Source organism: Chiloscyllium punctatum, chromosome 5 (genome assembly GCF_047496795.1).
Source record: "Chiloscyllium punctatum isolate Juve2018m chromosome 5, sChiPun1.3, whole genome shotgun sequence".
NCBI lineage: Eukaryota > Metazoa > Chordata > Chondrichthyes > Orectolobiformes > Hemiscylliidae > Chiloscyllium > Chiloscyllium punctatum.
Window position 1 is genome coordinate 27,637,068 of NC_092743.1, and position 23,981 is coordinate 27,661,048.

At 40.6% G+C, this 23,981-nt stretch overlaps 1 protein-coding gene across 4 annotated transcripts in view; it reads right to left on the bottom strand.

Annotated features, from left to right (window-relative positions):
* LOC140476952 (uncharacterized) overlaps positions 1 to 23,981 on the bottom strand; it is a 121,326-nt gene that overhangs the window by 14,070 nt on the left and 83,275 nt on the right. For all 4 annotated transcript variants that reach the window (XM_072569974.1, XM_072569973.1, XM_072569972.1 and 1 more), the window contains 9 exons: positions 23,883 to 23,936; positions 22,545 to 22,598; positions 18,871 to 18,924; positions 13,948 to 14,019; positions 11,021 to 11,056; positions 8,900 to 8,944; positions 8,274 to 8,306; positions 6,585 to 6,731; positions 4,646 to 4,700 (listed from right to left, as the gene is read on the bottom strand). In XM_072569974.1, the coding sequence (XP_072426075.1) occupies positions 4,646 to 4,700; positions 6,585 to 6,731; positions 8,274 to 8,306; positions 8,900 to 8,944; positions 11,021 to 11,056; positions 13,948 to 14,019; positions 18,871 to 18,924; positions 22,545 to 22,598; positions 23,883 to 23,936 (550 nt within the window). The remainder of the gene's footprint in view (positions 1 to 4,645; positions 4,701 to 6,584; positions 6,732 to 8,273; positions 8,307 to 8,899; positions 8,945 to 11,020; positions 11,057 to 13,947; positions 14,020 to 18,870; positions 18,925 to 22,544; positions 22,599 to 23,882; positions 23,937 to 23,981) is intronic.

Here is a 23,981-nt window from a genome sequence, read left to right on the forward strand (position 1 = left end):
CTAGATTCCACTTTGAGGTTACTGCACAAAGTAAGTGCTCATTGTGTGGGAAGTAGGATAATATCATGAATATGAGCATTGTTTAGCTAACAGGGAACAAAGAGTGTATTTTATGGTTCACAGAATGTGACAAATGGGGTTCCACGGGGATCAGTGCTGGGTCCTCCACTATTGACAAGTTATATGAATAACTTGGATAAAAGATTGAGTATATGGTTGCTAAGTTTGCTGATGGCACAGAATATAAATGGGAAATTAATTTGTGAAGAGAACATAAGGAATCTGCAAAAGGCTATAGGTAATTAAGTGAATAACATTTGGTGGATGGAGGAAAATGTGGTTTTGTTCATTTTAGTAGGAAGGATAGAAAAACAGCAATTAATTAAAATGTAGAGAGAGCAGCATTCTGAGATCCAGAGGGTTTTGGTTCTCCTGGCATGTGAATCACATTTAGATTACATCACAGTGTGGAAACAGGCCCTTCGGCCCAACAAGTCCACACCGAACCGCCACCCACCCATACGCCTAACCTAACACTATGGGCAATTTAGCATGGCCAATTCACCTGACCTGCACATCTTTGGACTGTGGGAGGAAACTGGAGGAAACCCACGCAGACACAGGGAGAATGTGCAAACTCCACACAGTCAGTCGCCTGAGGCGGGAATTGAACCCGGGTCTCTGGCGCTGTGAGGCAGCAGTGCTAACCACTGTGCCATCGTGCCACCCACAGTTGTCTACAAGTACAGAAAGTGATTAGGAAGGCAAATAGATATTGTTTATAGGAAAGGCAAAGGAACATTAAAGGCAGGAACGTTTTTTTACAACTCTATAGGGCATTGGTGAGACTATATCTGGTGTATTATGAACAATTGTAGTCTTATTTAAGAAATGATATACATGAGTTTGAAGCAGTTCAGTGAAGATTAACTTGACTCCTATTTGACTGGGTTGGGGGAGTTATGAAGAGAGGATGGAGATACTGGGCCAGTATGCATTCTTCTTTTGATGAATAATTTAATATGTGGAAACATATTAAATTATGATAGGACTTGACTGAGTAGATGTAGAAAATCATAATTCCCCTAATCGGAGGGACTAGAACCAGGAGATGTCATATTAATAATAACGAGCCTTTGAGTTAAGATTAGATTCCCTACAGTGTGGAAACAGGCCCTTCAGCCCAACAACTCCACACCAACCCTCCGAAGAGCAGCCCACCCAGACCCATTCCCCTACATTTACCCTGACTAATGCACCTAACACTATGGGCAATTTAGCATGGCTAATTCACCGAACGTGCACATCTTTGGACTGTGGGAGGAAACCCACGCAGATACGGGGAGAATGTGCAAACTCCACACAGACAGTTACCCGAGGCTGGAATCGAACCCAGGTCCCTGGCGCTGTGCGGCAGCAGAGCTAACCACTGAGCCACCGTGCTGCTCTTTCTATAAAGCAGCAGGGGACACAAACCCATGCCTTTGTGGAGGCATGAACCTTAATCCAGTGGCTTAGACCGCTCAACCACAGCTCCAGGAAGAAGAGGGGGAGGAAATCTTTCTCTCAGGCAGTAAGTCATTGGAACTCTCTTCCCAGAAGAGTGGTAGGGAAGGGTTGCTTCACATTTTTAAGGCAGAAATAGATAGATTCTTGACAAACAAGGGACACAAATATTATCATTGGTAGGTAGGAATGTGAAGCTGAAGCCATGATCAAATCACTCATGGCCTTGTTGAATAGCAGAGCAGATCTGACAGGTTGAATGGCTGACTCCTGCTCCTAATTTGCATATTCAAATATTTCATGCATTTTATGCTTTTATCTACTGGAAACCCAGTTATCTGCTAGACCTGCAGCAAGCCTTAGCTGCCCAATTTGCTCACATTTGTTGTACGGGGTTGGGGGGGGGGGGAGGGGGGGTGGGAGGTTGTAAGGTTGGCATGTTAATTAAGCAAATTGGGTTGCCTGGGGCGGGGCGGGGTGGAGGTGGGGTGGGAGGGGTGTTGGGATTGGTATGTTTTGGAGGCGAGGGAGAAAAACTCCTGTTTATTTTGTAAAACAAAATTGTCCAGATTTTGCAGCAGATCAGGATATTTATCCTGAAAAGAAGCAACTGTTGTCCATTACTTCAGGCATGTTTTCTGTGAAGGAATAGTAGTAACATTTCATTGTAATAATTGTTTTAACAGACTTCTAAAACAAGTTATGGCACCGGCTAAGTCATCCAACATAGTAACTGTGAGAATGTAGCAGCACACCTCCCATCTCTTAATTAGATACACATCCTGGCCATCTTTTAGTTACAAAGTAGTGACAGTTTAAAAGTAGTTAGTGTAATGCAGATCGCTTATAATAATCTAATAAGTGATGATTTAAACTATCCTTCGTGAAATGTCTCCTTTGTTAAACTCAATCAAGCATTTTCTGTTTTAATTCTGTTCCAACATATCGTAGTATGGGAGAGTTCAGACAATTAGCACAACAGAGACAAATGCCATTGGATTGAGGAACACATTAGAAATGAAATATTTTAAATTGAGCTTGTGACATTAAGTCAAAGTCTTGAAATTGAATGGCAATCATTTTTTTTTAAATGACATTGAAGATAGCTTTTTCAATTTCCATTGGTTATTGAGTTGTGCAGCAATGTTGAGATATCTTATGTCTGATACATTTTGTGATCTCCCATTGTATGTAACAAATTCATCTTGTATAATCTCGTGTAACCATTACATTAAAATTTGGTTTGTGCATAACTGTCAGTTTGGATGATTATACAATGTAACATTTTCTCAATGATGAGACTATTGAAGAAAAATCACAAGGGAACATATTGAGTTAGTTTCAGATATTATAGGTCTAATAGCCATTTACATGTTTAACAGCAAATTTTGGCACATCTTGGGAGACTGATGCATTAACATTATTTCATTATGGTTGTAAAGGAAAAGAATGTAATGAGGGAAAAATTCTTGCAGGAACAATTCGACTTATGTCTCAAAGCACTCTTGATGGCCAGACATTTATTTGCAACATCAGCTCTCATTTAATCTGCTCAATGACCATACAATTTGACAATTGTATATTTGTCTGTGTTATGGTCCCTACTAATTTTATTATTGGACAAACCTGATCCCAGACTAAAGTTTAGCTACATAGATCATGTTTTTCTTTTAAATAAAGTAATCTTTCACTGAAACGCAAGCAGAAAATGCAGTGGATTTGGATTTAACAAAAAAAAATTATTAGACAAAAGAAAGGAACAAAATAAACCAAACTATTCTCATTTAACACAAATTCAAAGATTTTGAAATATGTGCTAAGGTACAATTCCATGGATTCCAAACTCCCCTGTACAGTGCTCACAAGAGCAAATGGCTTTCTCTATCATAGCCATAGGGCTTAATTTAAACGTGGCTTCAATTGTCTATCTTGAGAATCTGATACCTTCTTCCTAGAGTCTTCATACAACTGGGTATGGACTTTCTCAACATCTAGTAACTCCTTCAAAGTTTTAAAGAAACACTCTGATCTTGAACTTTAAACTAACCAAAGGTAATCTATTGCTTTGATGTGGAGGTACCTGTGTTGGACTGCAGTGAACAAAGTTAAAAATCACACCCCAGGTTATAGTCCAACAGGTTTATTTGGACATACTAGCTTTGAGAGCGCTCTGAAAGATACTATTTCTAAATAAACCTGTTGGACTATAACCTGATGTTGTGTGATTTTTAACTTAATCTATTGCTTAAATGTTCTAAACCTTCTGCGGATGCAACTGTAAAAACATCCAGTTTCTGCCAACTGCACAACTCAAAAAGGTTTTCTTCAGGTTATAGGTGTTTCCCAAAGCAGAAAATAATTATTCTAGATCCTTTTAACCAAAACCTAATATCACTGTTTAATCTATTTACTTGTAAAACTCTTTTAAACACATTAGTCTCCAAGATCTCTCATACAGTTTTCTAATAGAAATCATCATGGCTACAGAAATATTTGCAAGTTAATCTCTTTTTTTTCTCACATACAGAAAATCCACTTGCTACTAGTTCAAAATCCAGAAATTCAAATAATTGAGATTAAAATACATTGAAATCCCACACCATGTGTACCACATGAATTATAAAGATTGTAAATGCTATCATTATTTCATCTGTGACTCTTCCAAAATCATTTTTTCAGTATTCATGTTATCATGCAATATAAATTGAAAAAGTGAGTTTATTCTTTAAAAGTTTTGTGCTTATTCAGTATCAATGGAGAATGGGTGATGTTTGTCAATCAAAAATGCTGGATCCACATTTTGAACCAATCAGAAATATGTTGTGGTGGTGCAGATGTTGAGGTGTCATTGGAGATGTGGGGTCTGGGATTTTAGTGAAACCAACACTGAAAAGAATGGCTGCTGCCTGCAGAAACTGAGAAGCAGTCACATTGGTGGGATTGGTGGACAGGGTGAGGGACAACAGCAGAGCAGGATGCAGTACTATGTGAGGGTTTGCCAGTATTTTTCTTCCTCCAGTTGTAAGTGAAATGATCTTAATTCATACATTTTCAAAAGCATTTGGCAAGGGAAGCAGCAACAGACTGAAGGTTCACCCTTCAAATATCAAATTACCAACAGCAGACAGCATTTCCTTACCTTGAATCATGTTCATGCACACCTCTCTGATTCGATGGACACTTGGCTCTTTGCCCTGTGGAGAAAGGTTTTACTTAGCAGCAAAATCACATATGAAAGTTCAGACAAAAGTATTTCTTTATGGGAGTTACAACATTAAACTACTGGGATGAATTGTACAAGTATTTATTGGCAGAAATAATTGTATTCACTCAAAAGGTCTAATTAGAGAAACTTAAATGAATTCTAACACACCAGAGCTACGAGAGATAATGTATTTAAAGTTACCTGTATATCCAAAGGACATAGTGTGTTAACAAAATCTCCTGCCATCTGTGAAATCTGGTTCAGAATCCAGTCCTGACTAGCAGTGATAGATTGGAAATCTCAGTATAACTTCTGTTGGAGACTCATCCACAATAGAAAATTACCTCAGTAAAACAGGCAATAAACAGAACATATTTCTCTGTTCAGCACGCAGACACAAAAACTAACGATGCATCAGAAGGATGATACTTAACAGATGTGATGAGCATCTCATTTAACAAGAGGAGAGAGCTGGCAAGAGCTTCATTACCCTCTTCTGAGAAAGCGCACCCAAGAGCAGCCAATCCAATTTGTGCCAGTTGGCATCAATGCAATCAGGGAGAGGTTAAGGATCACTGAGGAACCCAGAAGACATAGATATATAAGAGATGGATGGTGGTCAGAGTACAGAGGGGAATGGGAGTCAGCAGCAAGGGCATCAGAGAATTGTCAGACGACTCTACCTGATGCCAGGTCTCTCGATGACTGTGTGCCTTTGAACAAGGGACACCCCACCCAACACGTTCTGCATACTGTCTAAACTGAGGTCTTGAAAGTGGACAACTTCTTTGAGCTTTCCCGTTCTCAAGTAGAGGCGTGTTAAATTCTATCCCAAGGGTTTATTGTCCAAGCTGGAAGAAGGAAACCTGCCAAAAGCCTTCAGCTTTGTGCAGCACAAATTAGACATGTCAGTTACAGTCAAGAGCAGAAACTTCCCTCACCAAAAAGACAACAGTTACATAAAAGCTAACTACTTGAATACCTTGATTCTAAGTAAAAGGAATTGATTTGAGTATCCTGGGTTACAATGGTATCTCAAAATTACTCCAAATTCATTCTTCTCACATAAGCTTAACCCACCTAGGAGCAAGAATCTTGACAATTCATGACTGGGCTGTGTCTATAAGTTTGTAACTGGAATATATTTGTAGAAAAGTAAACAAACAAAATAGCCCTCAAAGAAATACCTGAGAAAACATTCACTCTCTGTACCATCAGTGCAGAGTGGAAACAATGTAAACGATTAACAAAATGGACCTCAACAATGTTCCTTCACAGAAGCTTTCAAACACGTATCATCTTTAGCCCAGAAGGATATGGGAATAGCACAATCTGGAAATTCCCCTCTAAGTCACACACCATCCTGCCTTGGAAATATTTTGTGCTCCTCCACCTCATCGGTTCAAAATCCTGGAGCTCCCTACTTAACAGCACCACCTTCTAGGGTAATTAGGAATGGACAATAAATGCTGGCATTATGGGAATGTCTATATCACATTAATGAATAAAAAATGCTCTTTTATATTCTAGAAATTAACACACTCTGAGAAATGGACAGCATACTGACAAAGCAATCCACCTTTGCAGCCCACGCTTTCTCACTGCAATGTTGATGTATATGTCTTGTCTCAGTGTGTTACTTTATAAAATATTAATTTTACACTCAGGTTTGGAAATTGTTGGCAAGCCAGATGTTCATTGCACAGTGCCTTTCGAACGGTGATCTCGAATTATCTTAAAGAACCCTTGTAATAAAGGACATGGTGAGCTCAGACAAGCAGAGGTCAAAGAACAGTGGACTCAGTAGCTTTAGCCCAGGATTGCCATACACTCTCCCATAGTGTACACTGCAAGTCTTCCCTCAGGTACTTACATCTTTACCTGGAGACCCAGGAAGCCCAGGAGCCCCTCGTTCTCCTTCCAGTCCTCGGGCACCAACTGCACCTGAAGGTCCCTGAAATCCAGGACGACCACGAGGCCCTTGAGCCCCAACAGGACCAGTTTCACCAGGCGCTCCAGGCTAGGAAGACAAAGAAAAATCAAATGGCTTGACTCTGGCCAGAAGTGCCAATTCTAACTTTAGCAAACAAAATACAATCAATTAACATTTGCAAATTGAATTTTTAATCAGTTAATTATACATTTGGTAATAGGACAGGTACATCACAAATTTCATTCTGGATTGATTTGAATCCCTTGCCTTACTGATTGTCAATACAGGTAACTGATTCTGGTTTTATTTTATAAAACTATATTTGCATTTAAATGAGAATACTCATGATTTGGATACTGTTAGCGTATCTGAATGGCCTTTTCTAAAAAATAAATCTTGTGTTCCTGGATTATCCAGCCTTCACAAAGATAATTTTTACATAGTCATCATTTCGTTATCAAGCTTTCTACATTAAAAAAATATTATTTGGAACTCAACCCATTGTTTCTCTGAAAGATGGTTGAAATAGTAAGAGGTCATCTGTAAGTTGAAAAGGTGGGTAAATATATTGCTGTTGACCACGCATCAGAAGTAGAGACTGGAAAATAATTATTAATGGAAAAAGCAAAGCAGAAGTTGGACAAGGGTTTGGGGAGCGTAAGTAGTCGGGTGGAGGTGTAGTTGAGGGTGTGTGGAATACGTATGGAGTCACTTGAATTGTTACTCAAATATTATACTCCATATTTAATAGTCTAACATATACAGAGTAACTATTTATTTAATTGTATTGGGAGTCTTCAAATTCTATAATTTAAATGAAGACTTACCAAGGATTCCAGATTACTGTCCAGAAGAATTGTCATGCTTCCAAGCAATTCTTTTTTGAATCTGCTATAATGGAAATTCTGTTGGCTTCACAGGTACCCCTCACCTGGAATGGTTGACTGGCTCTTGGAAAATCCAGGTTGTTGTTCAAAAAGTGATGCTATTTTCATTTTTATGACTCATTTCAATTTGAACTTTTCTCCTGTAATTGCTCCCAAACTGAACATTTGCCCTCCGTCCCCATTATACTGACATGGAGATCAAGCATAACCTCTCTTGCTCTAGCACATATATTGAGGAATTGCTTCCTGCCTTGGTGCTCCTTTCCCTTTTTTCAGAAGAATAGAGAAGTAGTTGGGATGGGACAGATTTCGTCATACTTAAACTTTTGGAACATATTGTTGTTACCAATTTTTAAATAATTAGAATCAATGTTAAAATGAAACCCCTGGAACAACTGATTTTAATCTATCATGGGGTATGAATGTTACTTATAATGTTTGTTGCCTATCCAAAGTTGTCCCTCTACTGAGTACCTTACTGGACCATTTCAAAGAACCAGTAACATGGTTGTAAGTCTGGAATCACATTTCGGCTAGACTGGGTAAGGAAAGCAGAAATTCTTACCAAAATAAGTTAATGAATCTGTTCAGTTCAGTTCTTATGACAATTGAAGGTGGTTTCATTGTTAGTATTACTGACACGCAATTTTCTTTTTAACAATACATTTGTTCTTGTTGGGTAGAATCAAGGATGCATTTTATGGTGACTCAATTATATAGGAATTAAATTTAGGGTTCATACCTCTCCTTTCTTGCCTTGAAGACCAGGAATGCCCTTTAAAAGACAAACATTTGATGTTCTTAAAAAACAAATGAGCATGCTTACAACTCAACAAAACCTAAGTGATAATATTTAATCTCCTGCTGTAAGAGGCTGTGACCTTGCAGGGTAGATCAACCCTGCAATAGAAAACCTGTCCAACTTTCATCTTCTCTCGCTCTCCCAGCTTACTGCCCAGGTGGCAGGATTGAAACAAGTCCAGGGGTTCTACACAGTCTTCACGGCCAACCTCATGGGAGATGGTCGCATTCATCTATATACAACTATACATGAAATCTGCTCCTTAAGTGGAAAAGTGAGAACGTATAGCAATTGCTGTTAGGCTAATCTTAACATCATAATCCCAGAACATATTATGGACTCTCGGGGAATAATTGGCATGCCTGTTGGAGATCAATGTTTAAAATATGCAAGCAGTCAACTATTTCCCAAACATTGAATGGTGGCGAAAATTCATTTCGATAATTTCAGTAGTTTGGATGGGGAGTTTCACTATGTAGTAAATGCTCACAGCCACTGGGTGGAGCAAGAGTTAATAACCACATTTATGAAGTCTCAGGAGAACCTGGATTTGTGTCAAGACTCACCTGCTCCCCTTTCTCTCCATGTTCTCCATTCAGACCTGGTTTTCCCTTTTAAAAGTAAAATTTTAAAAATACAGTCAGGTTGTGCATGGGTCTGTCAGAACCGTGGTACGCCGGTATTCACAGGTGAATAAGCATTGGTATGGTTGAACAGAAATTGCTGGGAACTCAGCAGGTCCAACAGCATCTGCAGGGAGTTCTGAAAAAACTGGACCCGAGATATTGATTCTGATTTCTCTCCTCAGATGCTGTCAGACCTGCTGAGTTTCTCAAGTTCATTCTGGTTTTGTTGACAATTTCCAGCATCCATTCCAGCATACGTTTGAAGATCATCTTCGAATATAAATCATCATTTGACATTTACAGCTGAAGTTCGACCCAGGCCATTATCACAGTGCACAGACAGTTTATATAATAAGGTTATTAAATAAACAAATTGTGACAATGGACTGGACATTAAGACCATCTTCGGTAAGGTGCCCGTTCCACCAGCTTCTCTTGCAAACCCCCTCAGCTGTCCCTCAGAATATGGTAATCAGCAGCCCACCCACCATTTATAAACAAATGATGAACAGTTAATTGAGCTTCTTGCTAAGCCAACTCTGACTAGGATGTTATTCTGCTCAGGCCACAATATGATTGACTTGAACACGTATGGTTGATTGGGCAATTCATGTTCTGAGCCCAAGTTGAAAGAAGCTGAGAAGGACATGCCACTCCTCAAAAACAGAAAAGCCCAACTCCCATCATCACTAATTCCCCCATGGCTGCCCACCCAAGAAAGGATTTATCTTTCTCCAGCACCTGTTTGCCCACTGCTGATTCCTTTGGGCGCTGCTTCAACGATCAATTAGTCAAACAGGTCTCTAGAACAGGAGGGGCAGAAGTCTCACCCTCTCCTTATTGAACCCACCAGCAGAGCATTCTCACTGTATGGCAGTTTTCACCCAGATCCTTTGGCTGCTAGACAATGTTCCTACCTCAGACTGGGTCTTGAAGAAGGTTTGTTTGCTTTAAAACACTAACTGTGTTTCTTTCTCTCCACAGATGCTGTCTGACCTGCTAATTTTCCACCATTCTCTGTTATTTTTTTGTTTCAGATCTCCATAATACACAGTACTTTACTTGAGGTGAGTGTAGACCCAGACAGGATAGTCTCAGATAAAGGGGTGGCCCACTTAAGACACAGATGAGGAGGAAACTATTGGGATGGCATGGTAGCTCATGAGGGACCTGGCTTCAATCCCACCCTCGGGTGGCTCTCTGTGAGGAGTTTCCACATTTGCCCCATATCGGCATGGGTTTCCTCCCACAGTCCAAACATGCGCAGGGTAGGTTGGACTGACCATGCTAAATTGCCCCAGTATCCAGGGATAAGCGTGTGTCTGGTTGGGATGCTCTTCAGAGGGTCAGTGTGGATATGCTGAGTTGAATAGTCTGCTTCCATGTTGTATGGATCCAATGACTCTATTTTCTAAGAGGGTTGTGAATCTGTGGAATTCTTTACTACAGTGGGATGCTGAGGCTGGTGTTTTTAATCAATAAGGAAATCAATGGGTTATTGGGATCATGCAGGAAAATGGGTTTGAGAATGAACATGTCAGCCATGATTTCATTGATATCAATGGGTAAATGGTCTACTTCTGCTCCTATGCATTGTGGTTTGTGATGTAATATGGAAACAGAAGAAGGCAAATGAGCCCTTTTAGTTTGTTCCTGCATTAAAAATATAATTGCTGATTTGTTCTATATATCTCCATTTGCTATATACCCCTTAATACCTTTCGATGACAGAGATGTATCAATTTTAATTTTAAAAATGTTAGTCATTATTCTAGCACCAATTGCTATCTGGGAAAGAGAAGTTCCAAACTGTTACCACCCCTCCTGTATGGATGTGTTCCCAAACTTCACTCCCGAAAATCTATTTCTAATTTTAACATTGATCTCCAGTGCTAGGTTCTCCAACCAATGGAAATATTTGTTTTTCTTTATGTTCTCTTACAAAGTCAATAGGATTATGAAGTAAACACAAATAATTGAAAAACTTCTATCAATTATCATTGGTTGCCTCTGTGCATGTCAGCAGCAATCATGAGTAGAATATGCACAGTTGTTTTTTACCACATTTCCTTTGAGACCAGGAACACCAGCCGAACCCTGAAAAGACAAAACAAACATTGGTTTGCAACATCTGCATCCTCCGGTAGCAGTGATCCATCCAATTTCTGGGATTAAAACAGTCAAAATTGGATCAAGCAAGGGTTTAAAGTGATGTTCTGGGGATTAACTGTTCAGAAGAAGAAAAGCAGTCTGCTGCTGTGGAGTTGTCTTTCCATTGTACACCACCTAATCTACTCAGCTATGTAACAGTCTTCAGAGCTAACACACTGACTTTCAGACAACTTCCACCTTTGTGAGCAGTTTCTGTCCAGTTTTGTCTTTCCTTTTCCTTGGCACTGACATTTTCAACGAAGTTAAAAATCAAACAACACCAGGTTACAGTCCATCAGGTTTATTTGGAAGCACTAGCTTTCGAAGCGCTGCTCTTTCATCAGGTAGTTGTGCTGCGTGATCTTCTTGGAGATCCTCTACATTTTGAGCCGGCAGTTAGTGGTGTCAATGGTAGTCATGATTTGGAGGTGCCAGTGTGGATTAGGATGGAGGAGCACAACCACCTGATGAAGCAGCAGCACTCTTAAAGCTGGCGCCTCCAAATAAACCTGTTGGGCTATAATCTGGTGTTGTTTTATTTTTAACTTTGTGCACCCCAGTCGAACACTGGTGTCTCCAAATCATTTTCAATTATCTTACCGAAAGGCAGTTTCTTTAGCCCATTCGTGAAAGTTTTTCCATTGCCTCGGTGAGATGATTTGTTTATAGAATCATACAGCACCGTAACAGGTACTTCAGTCAAACTTGTCTACGCCAACCAGACATCCCAATCTGATCTTCTCTCGTTTGCCTGCATTTGGCCCTTATCCCTCTAAACCCTTTCCATTTATATACCCAACCAGACACCTTTTAAATGTTGTAATTGTCCCAGGCTCCACCACTTCCTCTGGCAGCTTATTCCATACATGCATCACTGTCTGTGTGAAAAAGTTACATCTCAGGACCCTTTTAAATCATTCCCTTCTCACCTTAAATTTATGCCCTCTAGTTTTAGGCTCCCCCACACTAGGAAAAAGACCTTGGCTGTTCACCCTGTACATGTCCCGCATGATTTTATAAAGTTCAGTAAGCTCACCCCTGAGCCTCCGATACTTCAGGGAAACAAGCCTCAGCCTATTCAACCTCTCCCTATAGCTCAAATCCTCCAGTCCCAGCAACAGCCTTGCAAATCTTTTCTGTACTCTCTCAAGTCTAACAAAATCCTTCCAAAGAAGGGACACCAGAATTGTACTCAGTATTCTAAAAGTTGTCTCAGTATGATATCCCATCTCCTCTGCTTAATGTTCTGACCAATAAAGACAAACATGTCCAACTTCTTCTTCACCATCCTGTCTACCTGTGACTTCACTTTAAAAGAACTATGCACCTGCACCCCTTGGTCTCTTTGTTCAGTAACACTCCCCTGTGGCCTACCATTAACTGCCTGACCTGCCCCCGATTTGCCTTACCAACATTTCACATTTATCTAAATTAAATTCCAGCTCACTGAACAATTTCCTACTTTACTATTAGACAAGCTGCAAGCTGCATCTTACTTGCCCTTTTAAATCATATCATTTTGTGAAGGGTCAGCAGTGGGCAAAGTGCTCCCACAGACTGCATTCATTTCTGCTGCACTTCAAAGCTTTTTCAAGTTGAATGCATTCCAGTCAATTAGAAAATACATCATTGCCGCACTGCTTTCTGGCCATGCAAAAAAAAAACCAAATTGTACAGAAGGAGTTAAATCCAACATCCATGCAAGCAAGCAGAGTACAGTTTCATCATAGAAATAGCCGAGATGTCTGCTAAGACTGAGCTGTTGCACCACCTTCCACCATTTTACAACTTCACTTCAAGGTTAGTATCCTTGAGAAGTATACACCAGTATTTTTAGTGGGTGAAAGATTAATAAGTAGTTGTTTTTTTTAATTAAAGAGGTTTTATTGACAGCCTTTCAACTCACTAACATCCTTTCTGAGAATTATTTATCCACATTTTAATTTCAGTTTAGAAATAGCTCAGCTTTTCGCCTCTGTGTACATGTTCACCCCCCACAAGAATAGTACTCGAACCCCAAAGAGAGCATAAGGAGAAACTTCTTCAGCCAGAGAATGGTGAATCTATGGAATTCATTGCTACAGAAGGCTGTGGACATTCAGTATATTTAAAAGGGAGATAGATAAGTTCTTGATTGTCAAGGGGGTCAAAGGTAACAAGGAGAAAGCTGGAGAATGGAGTTGAGAAACCTATCAGCAATGGTTGAGCAGATGGGCTGAATGGTCTAATTTCTGCTCCTATGTCTTATGGTCTTAATGGTCTGATCAACCCATAATCCCTGTCAAAGCTGATTTGGATTCTGTTTTATTAACTAACCCTGACAATCCATTCCAGAATTCAAAAGGTTTCACCTGTTCTCAGTTTTAAATCACAAACTTAATTTGATTTATTTTTTCCTTTTGAAGGAAACATTAAGCTACATTTTTATTTTCTGCTGTGCCCTATTCCTTCATAATTTTAAACATTCCTATAAAATCACTCCTTCTCCCCACTTCTTGTGTTTCTTTCTGATTCTGCATTTCCTAGCATCTGGAGTATGACAATCAATCCGTGCTATAATGCTTTAATGCTCTTTCTAATGTGGAGATGAAATTACAGACATTGTGACAACTTTGTCTCATTAAAGTTTGACAGACATTCACCACATCACAACATGCCTGTTCGGTCCCTTTCCATTTAATTGAATTAAAACATGAAGGCGATTAACGTTAGTAAAATTAACATTTACTTCTCTTTGACTAAATACAGTCTATTTACTCTTATTTGCCTTAACATTGGTGATACATATGATACACAGATTGCAACGTTTATTCTTCCACTTTTTACAATTAACTTACCTTGTCTCCTCTTCCTCCAGGAAAACCAAGAGGACCCTGGAGTCCAGGGCGACCACAGTCACCCTTTGACCCCTGTTGATTAGAAAATACCAATTAGTTGGAAAAATGAATGAGTCTCTGTTGTTAATTAAAATAGAAACTGCAGTTGCACAGAATGTGTATCAGAGACAGGGTCAAAGTAACTATGATGTCTAACCCACTTTCTTAAAGGTGCATACCACTGGAAATATAAGATCTTGGAGGCAGTGATCAATCTATTTCTGTCTCTATGCTACTATGTATTGTTTGGAGGCACAATGGGTGGCATACTTTCTTTTCATTCCTGGCAATCTCTGTTACAAATTGTTGGGTCAAGCTGTCACATTTTACGATACTAAATGAATGCAGACAAAAGGATGAAAATCTCTGTGGAGTCATGCTCTGGTGTGTGAGATCAGCTGTAGGAGTATCAGACGAATGCTCAGTGCAGTTCTGCAGCACAAAACATTTAAAATGATGACATCTCTTTCACGTGGCTGCCCATGCACATTTCCCACCTGCCAAGAGGTCCTCAGGAAATTAAAGGCAAGAAGGATGGGACCCAAGTGTAATGATTCATCCTTTAATTTGTCAGTGCAGGGGGGACCCAATTATAATATAAAATGGATAGCCTGGAGAATTTTGTTTGCTCTAGCTCTGCTGTGAATATTTCTAGTTTCTTCCTCTTTCAAGTCATGCTTGAGGTGATTAACTAAATCATGGATTGTTCCCAATGGATTGTTCCAGCTGAGTCACAGGAACTATGAAGATCAGTACGGGTCTCAATCACGGGTCGACAGAATGTGCATTGATCCCAGGATGTACAAGAATTTGAAATTGGTGTGAGAGCATGGAATTACTTTAGGAATCTCGTAACTTATTCACTTTTTGTGGGGTGTTGGTGTCACTGGCAAGGTGTCAATGTTGCCCATTCCCAACTGACCTTGAACTGAATCAATTGCAAGGTCATTTCAGAGCCACATTTAGGCCAAACTAGATGATGACAGCAGATTTCCTTCCTTTAAGGTCATCAACCAAATGAGTGTTGAAGGTATTTTCAGATATATTTGCTAAATTTAAATTGCACCAGCTGTAGTGCAATTTGGACTCATACCTCCAGAGTATTGCTTCTGGCTACAAGATAACTAGTTCTGCGACATTACCACAACACCACCAACAGCTCATCACATTATAAGCTGTTTGTCTGAGAATTGGGTCAACTTCAACTGTAACATCCACAATTTCAGTGGCAGCATCACTACGTTGGGTCACACAGTTGTGAATTTGTGTCCCACTCCAAAGACATGAGTACCCAAACTAGACTGCCTCTCCAGTACTAAACTGAAGAAGTTCTGAACTATCGGAAGTGCTGTCTTTCACATACCAAGCTAAACTAAGGTCCTGTCTGCGATCTCAGCTGTATTCAAGATGGCGCCGGAGCGAGGGAACATTTTGCGAACTTGTCTACAGCAGATCTTTTTTTGTATATCTTATCATCGTTCTGCTCTTCTAACAATTTTCTCTTCAATCTACTTTCAGGTTTAAAGATTCTACAATCAACAAAGCTCAACTACCAATGTTGGAACCGCAAGCCCAGGGGAAGTAAGGGCCTACCAGATTTCCACAAGCCTGACCTCCTCTTAGAAACCTAGAACCAAGGCCCAACCAGCGCAGTATCAAAACCTGACCCCATAGTGATGCAAGACAGAGTAGGCCTGTCAAGATCACCTGCAAGACCCCCCAGAGCATTCGTGAATGAGATTAGTGCCCGGGATCCAATCAGAGGCATCTACTTCTCTTGCTGACAGTAGAACCGTAGGCGCAGAGGCCTTCCGGCCTATAACATGCCCGATCTCCCCAACCTCGTGGAAACCCAGAACCAAGTCCTAATCAGATCATCCACAAAACACTCCCGCGTACTCTCAAGTTAGTGACAAGTGCCCAGGGCCCCTATCAGGATCACTCACTACCTCTCGGAGCAGCAGACCTCCTGCCCCGATGCCTGAGACCAACCAGGAGCAGCCATCTACCCAGGAAATGAGAGAGACATGCTGGACTTCGGGTGAGACTTAAACTTCAGAGTTTCAAGACCCCCTCCTCAGGACACTCCTGGCAAATCTCTAAGCCACTCAGAACATAATGGATGACCTTAAAGCTAGACTCACCAACCAAAGGGAATTGAGGTCTGCTGTGTACTCCGTCTTATAGAGGGATGGCTCACTCCTGCTATACCTGACTGCCTTACAATCTGAGGGTTTCTCAGATCACCAAATAGACCATTAGGTATCCTCAGGTCAGGCAAGGGGCAAGGGGCAGTGGGGTCTGCCTCCTGGTGCTCAGACATGGCGACCCTGTGATTTACTACTCTCTGGACCTAGAATATCTTACAGTAAAGTGCTGTCCCTACTACCTGCTGCACAAGTTCACCTCCACTATTTGGACAGCTGTCTACATCCCACTACATGCAGAATTGAAGAGTGCACTTGACGAAGTATACAATGCTACAACAGTCTTGAGATGGAATACCTCGAGGCTTTGTTCATCATAGCCGCTAACATCAACCAGAACAATCTCAAGATACCATTAACACATCTCCTGTTCTACCAGATGACCAAACAACCTTGACCATTGCGATGGAACTGAAGATGCCTCCCACTCCATCCCCTCCATCAGATTATAACACTGTGCTCCTCCTTCCAGCTTTAAGCACAAATTGAAACATGAGGACGGATTACAGAAAGTTGTGTGATGTTTCTCTGAGGCAACACAAGGGCTTCTATGGAACTGCTTAGAGTCTGTGGACTAGTCCATATTCGAGAAGACTGCAGCCACCCTAAACAGGTATGCCATCACCGTCACAGACTTCATTAGCAAGCGTGTAAAAAGCAATGTGCTGAAGATGTTAATCCAAATGTTTCCGAACTGGAAACTATAGATGAACTGGCAGATCAATTCCCTACTGAAGTCCAGGTCTGAGGCAGGCAACCCTGACTTATATAGAAAATCCAAATATGAGGTTAGTAAAACCATCAGAGATGGTAAGAGAGAATATCAAACTAAGCTTGAGAGCCAGACCAACCAGACGGACACTTATCGTTTGTGGCAAGGCTGGCATGGTATAATAGGCTGCAAGGTAAAGGCAAACAGAATTGTGGGCAACACTACATCCTTGCCCGAAAAGCTCTCAGTCAGAACCACCGACGTCAAGCTGGTGTTCTTCTCTGACCACTGCCTCCTGCTGGCCGACTGTCACCTACAGGACAAGCGGGTGGGCAAGGGAACGTGGAAACTGAACACTAAGCTGTTGACCCCGGGAAACATCGAAGAGCTCAAGAGGGATTATGCAGGTTGGAGAACCGCGAAGCCCCTCTTTGAGTCTCCAGCGGACTGGTGGGAACCGGTAAAAGGGAACATCAAGAGGTTCTTTATCCTCAAAGGTGTCCTTGAGACCCTTTGGGAAAAGGAGAGGGTGAATCCTATCGAGTGGTTCCCTGAGCAGACTGTCAAAGCCATTTGGCAGAATGCCTCATCACCAGAACTTTCCAACAAGCACCAAGACATGCTTGGCTGGTGGTGAGAAGGGCTCTGCCTGTGAGATCCTTCATGCACACCCGGACTCTCTGCCACACCGCACGCTGCCCTCGAAGCAGCTGCGGGGGGGACGAGACTGTCACACACCTCCTTCTGGAATGTGCCTATGCAGAGGAAGTCTGGAGAGGAATGCAGTGGTGTTTGTCGAGGTTCGTCTCGAGCAGTGCCGTGATGCGGGACGCCGTGCTCTACGGCCTGTTCCCCAGGGCGCGCACCGAGATGAACATCAACTGCGCCTGGAGGATCATCAACTCAGTGAAGGACGCTCTCTGGGCGGTCCGAAACCTGTTGATCTTCCAGTTGAAGGAGTTGACCCCGACTGAGTGTTGCAGACTGGCACATTCCAAGGTCCAGGACTACGTGTTGAGGGATGCGCTGAAGCTTGGGGCAGCTGCCGCCAAGGCGCGGTGGGGAAAGACCACCGTGTAACATCTGCCTGCCTAAAGAAGAACAGGGGGCCCATGCAGTTATTTGGGTTCTGCTGATGCCTCAGCTAAATATATGGGCATATGATTGAGAAATGCACAGATCTGTATATAACAATGATAAATTCTGATCTGTGTATGTAAATGTTGACATATGTATGGCATGACCAAATGTACAGACCATCAAATCATTTTAGGAATAAAGTATATTTTTGAAATTAAAAAAAATCTGGGTTAAGATCGCAGAATTTTTTCCCTCCTGCACTATAGATGTACCAACAAGGATGACAGTGACACAACCTCACTACCACCTTCTCAAGATCAATTAGTGATGGGTAACAATGCCAGCCTTGCCAGTTATGTTCACATTCCACAAAACAAGTATAATGAATAGGAGTTAATCACCTTCTATTTATATGCAAACTGGTGACCATATTTGCCAGAATACAACAATGGCTACTTTTCAAAAGTGCTTCAATAGCTAAGCATTCTGGGGGAACTGTGAAAGGTGCTCGATAAAAGTGAGTTATTTCTCATCTTTTCAACTAAATGACGAAAAAGTCTGGTGACACTCAATGAAAAGTTACTTAGATGTTTTGCTGTAGGAGTATTCTTTGATGTTTTTCTAAACTTTAAAGCAAAAAAAATCTTGAAGAGGCCCCTCACAAATGTGTATTTGAAATTTCAATGACCTCCCATCACATCTGTTGGAGATCCAGAAAGTGACAGATATAAAAGGGAAGTGGAAACACAAGAAACATTTTGCAAGCAATTTTCTATCAATTCCTTGGCATAAAATCTGCCAAAAAATAACATAGTTTTGGTGATCATAAAACCAATGTGACAAGTCTTAGAAACTTTATTTAATGAAACTGCTGGCTTTACTTACAGGAGGGCCTGGCAAACCAGGGGGTCCAATGGGTCCTTGTTCTCCACTGCTGCCCTGTGAAAAGTATTGTATTAAGGTCATCACAGCAATAATATGTGCTTTGTAAAGAAGAATCCTAATAGTTCACTTAGCTGGATAAATCTTGGGAAAAGTGATAGCTGAGTCCGATAAATGAAACTGAAAGAATGCTGCCTGATCTTAGCACTCCATCTATTTTAGGCCAGTAACAAGGCTTTAACTCTGACCAAAATGAAATTTGCTAAGTTGCCAACTTATTTGTAATTCGTACCTCCCAAAGGCCTTCCACAGCCCTTAGGTGGGTCTTGGAAGCTTCTATTCAAAACAGATGAAATGAAGGTCTTTAAGAGCTTAGAAAGCTGGCATCATGACATACCATCCTTTCAATTGTACTGCATGAATAAGTAACAGACAATATCGCTTGGTTAGTCACACTTCAAGTTGCCACTGACCATTTCTGCAGGATTTGGAATCTGTTTTCTTAAATAAGGATTCTGTGCTCAGTCTCTTTATCACCCATCAGTGGAGCTGTGTCTCAGTTTAAGGTTCCCTTCCCCCTTATGTTCAATCTTGTGCATTTTCAGCCTTCAGAACTGTTGTTGATGGCTTCAGATATCGTTTGAGGCTTTTTAAAACCTTGCTACAATTAGACTCTTTGCCACAAGGGAACCTTTTAAATACTTTGTTTTTTTTAATCAAAGTTATTTTGCAGGGAAGTTTCCAATTCACCTTGTGAGTCCTTTTTAAACCAGAAGCAATTTGCTCTTGGAACAATCACAAATTATTACAGTTAGCTTAAACCAGAGAATTGAGCGTTATTTACAGTTGGCCACCCTAATCAGTGAGTTATAGTATTTAATGACAGATTGAACACTAACAAAGACCGAAAATTGCCCTTGGATAAAAGTGAGAGTCAACATAATTTCACTGAGGGGCAACTGACACAGTGGAGTTACACATCTTCCATAACACAGTGAGTCACTCACTGTAATTAAACATCCTGTGTTATAGTACCGATTACTGGATATCTGCATCATTAATTACAGTATGTCCAATTACCTTAGAATTTTCGAAGTACGGTCAGAATTGGAGATAGATTTGGTCCATCAGGTTTGTGTCACTAAACTTTGCTGTCCTTTGCCACGCTAATATATGATGTATTTATCTAACTCCTGTTAACTTTAACAATGTTATCCTTGGGTCTGAGACAGAAGGATTTGGGCTCAAATCCCATTTGCATTGACTTCAGTGCACAATTTAGCCAATGAGTGCTGCATTGTTAAATGTACCTTATTTCAAATAAGATACAAGGTGTGATTGTCCAGGGTAGCAGCAGTCCTGTCAATGGGTGGGGATGTGTGAGGTAAATTTTCAGGTAGCAACGTCCAGATCCTATAGCAATAATCTGCTGTTGGAGCTCCCAATCCTTTAAGCGACCTTAAAATCCTCCTGGACAATATCTTCCGCTCTCGGAAGAAGGTAAGTTGGTTACCTAGTCAGGTGGTCCTCGAGATGCTGGGCATTAGTGGCAGGGGAGGGGTTAGTTGAGATGGTTGGTTAGTGAAGGGAAGTTGGGATGTTTCCAGGGAATAGCCCATGGTTCTGAAAGGAGGTGGAGCCTTCTGAGGAACACATACCCCTCAGAATGACTCCCCACTTAAGTCAGCAGAAAGTTCACTTGGCTTTATTTGGGTATTCTCCTCATGGACAAATACCAGTGGGGGCAAGAGAAAAGCCCTAAAGTTGGCCTTAATCAGTTACTTAAAGGCCTCAATTGGCTTCTTGGAAGGAAGCCTGTTCTCTCTCTTCCTCATTGCTGACAGAATTTCAGTGTCAGGACGTTGATGGACAATAGGTCTCAGCTTCCCTCACCTATTTCTGCCAGCCCATTCCTAAGGGCACATCAAATTCTGCATATCTGTCTATTCAGGTGGAAGTGAAAGACATCATAGTACAATGTGAAGATTAGAAGAAAAAAAAGACATTTCTCTCTTAACTAACACATCAAAGATAATTATCACTTATCACACTGTTGTTTGTGGAACCTTGTGTGTGAATTGAATGGGGGTCTTGTTGGTCAATATAATAGCAGTGACTAAACTTCAAAACTGTTTCATTGGCTGTAAAGCCCAATGTCGAAGAGTGCGGTGCAGGAAAAGTATAGCCGGTCAGGCAGCATCCGAGGAGGAGAATCGGTATTTCCTGATGAAGACCTTATGCTCGAAACATCGATTCTCCTGCTCCTCGGATGCTACCTGACCTGCTGTGTGTTTCCAGCACCACACTCTTCGACTCTGATCTCCAGCATCTGCAGTCCTCACTTTCTACGTGTAAAACCCAATGTCTGTTTGGAGAGGATAATAGGTAATATATAAATGCAACATTTCTTGTTGCAGCAGGTTCAATGCTTTACCAGCCCTTTGCATTAAAACATTTATTTTAACTGAGTTCATGTTGTTAAACTGAGAATGAGATGATTATGATGTTCACTATGAAATAGGTACACATATCTGGGAACCCAGACACTAATCAAATATCTTTTGGAGATGTTTTGCATGGCCTTGTTCAGTTGGAATATTTAAAGAAACCCTATAGGTTTCCACAATTTAGAATTACTAAGAAACTAGCTTCGTTGAACATGGATCGTTTTCATAGCAATAAATTAAAGACCAATTTAATCGCTTATAATATCAATTTGAATTCTCATTGCCATTAAGAGTATGCTAATAAAGCAACATGGACTGACCTTACATTTAACCTAAAGATATCAATGAAATTATTACTGGGTCCAGTGTCATCATGGAACAATGACAGAATGAAAAGAAGTTAAGTGGATGAATAAAATAACATTGTGTTCAAAACTGTAATAATGGATCTATGAGATTCTTCAAATTTATTTATTTTGAATTGGATTGATAAAATGTTCCATCTTGATCCTTTGGTTTCCCAGATTGTGAATTGATGATCTTTGGGATTATAAAACAATCAGAGTTTACACAAGTAATGCAATCACTCAGTCCGCATGCCACCATCTCAAAAGGATTGAATTTCTTGGTTTGACATAAATATTTATGATGGATAACAATATGATAAATGCAAATGCTTTAGACTAAAGCTGGCTCATTTGAGAGTTAAAATAATACTTAAAGCAAGACTAACAGTATCACATCCTGGTTAATTTTTGTATCTCATTCCTGAAACTGAGAACTCATGCTATATTCTACAGGAGCTGTTCATGTTCCAGAGCATTTAGAAAGTGCTGGAAGAGCATTGTATTTTGTAGTCATCACAGGCAAGCCTGAGCCTGTTCACTTTTATGTGAGCTATCCAGCTTGGACGAGTGAATAGCATCTTACTTTGCCTGCTTCCTCTCCCTTAGTAAAAGCACTTTTTAAACCAAGTGCCCTTCCTCAGCAGATCTCAGACAAGGCAGTAGCTAACAGTGAGGTCTGATCTTGTAGCTCAGTTCCAACTATGCACTTAACAACTTGAGTCATGCAGGACCATGGCTTCACTTACTTTCAATGGAACACATAATTCAGTTTTTCAAGCATTACTTATTATTGTGCAAGATTAATGACAGCCTAACATCACTTTTGCACAATTTGAACAAAAGCAAAAACCATTAGAGGTAATGCCAGTGCTACATTACTTACAGGAAGGCCTTGGTGTCCTTGTGGTCCCCTTTGTCCTGGGGTTCCTGGATCACCCTTAAGAATAAAAACATCAAGATATACAGAACATCAGAAAACACTTTATAACCTTATCAGTTGCATTGTTGATAAATATTGAAATTAATAATGGTTGTTTTGAGAAGTGCTATTGAAAAAGCCTTGGCAACTGTCTGCAATGTATCCTTTGGATTGTGGCTGCAGTGGATATTGTGGGCCAATTTTATTAAGGCATTGCTTAATTTCATAAACTTTATCAAGAATTCAACCAGGAAAATAGGAGCATGTTCTCCATCAGACCTGGTAATTTGAGAGTCTCCAATGCATTCCCAAATTGTGCCTGAAGTTGGTGGAGTGAATGGGTGAGCAGTTTGTTTCAAACTTACTTTAGTACTGATTTAGAGGTGCTGGTGTTAGACTGGGGTATACAAGGTTAAAAATTACAAAGTTGGACTGTCTGTTAGACTATAACCTGGTGTTGTGTGATTTTTTACTTTAGTACTATGTGACTGGTCCAGTTGACTCCCACGATTTTGAAATTTAATCACCTAAGGGATTTTAAAACCCAAAATTGGTGTCACCCAAACTAGCACTTGACTTTATTCACCTTTTTCCTTTTGACCTGTATCATGAATTAAGTGTTTTGGCTTTTAACCTACTTTTAATTACATTAAATATAAATGAACTAATAGGAGTTGGACACTGTTGTAGACCACAGTATGACAGCAAATATATGATGGCGTTCACAATGTGATCTATAACACTAGCTACAATACATGCAATCATATCAGATTACAATCCATGCTTGAGTACAAATTCAGAACACCCAACTGAAATGTGAAGTGCAGCTCAGATGTCAGAAGAAAGTTTGCGTTGATGTTTTGATTTCATCATACTGAATGGCATGACTTGAGGATTCGTAATGGCCCTGGAGACCAGTGAAGAGGGACCCTCCCCACCAATAGGCCTGCAAAGAAACCAACTGGGTTGACTACTGAAATTGCCCTATCCTGCCACTACTTTAATTCCATTTGTTGCCTTTTTAAAAGTATCAACTAGCAGGCAGGTCAGCCTACCTTTGGTAAATTTCAGTGTGGGCAGAGGATGGTACAGAGGTGACAGATATACCCACTATATCTAAGATGCTGAACTGTCCTTTAACCCAACTGCAGGGGAACATTAAACTAAAGCCTTTGGATTGGAAGTGCAGAATATTGTCTGAATAAAGTGGAGCAAAACTTTAAAAGGTCAATCACATTATAGCTCTGTGCACATCCAAATGTTTGTGTGAAAGACAAACGCAATGATAGAAGCTATACTCACAGGTTCTCCTGGGATTCCAGGAGGTCCCATTTCTCCCATCATACCTACATCACCCTGCAACAGGAGCAATGCATATTATACACATGATGGAGAGTTTTA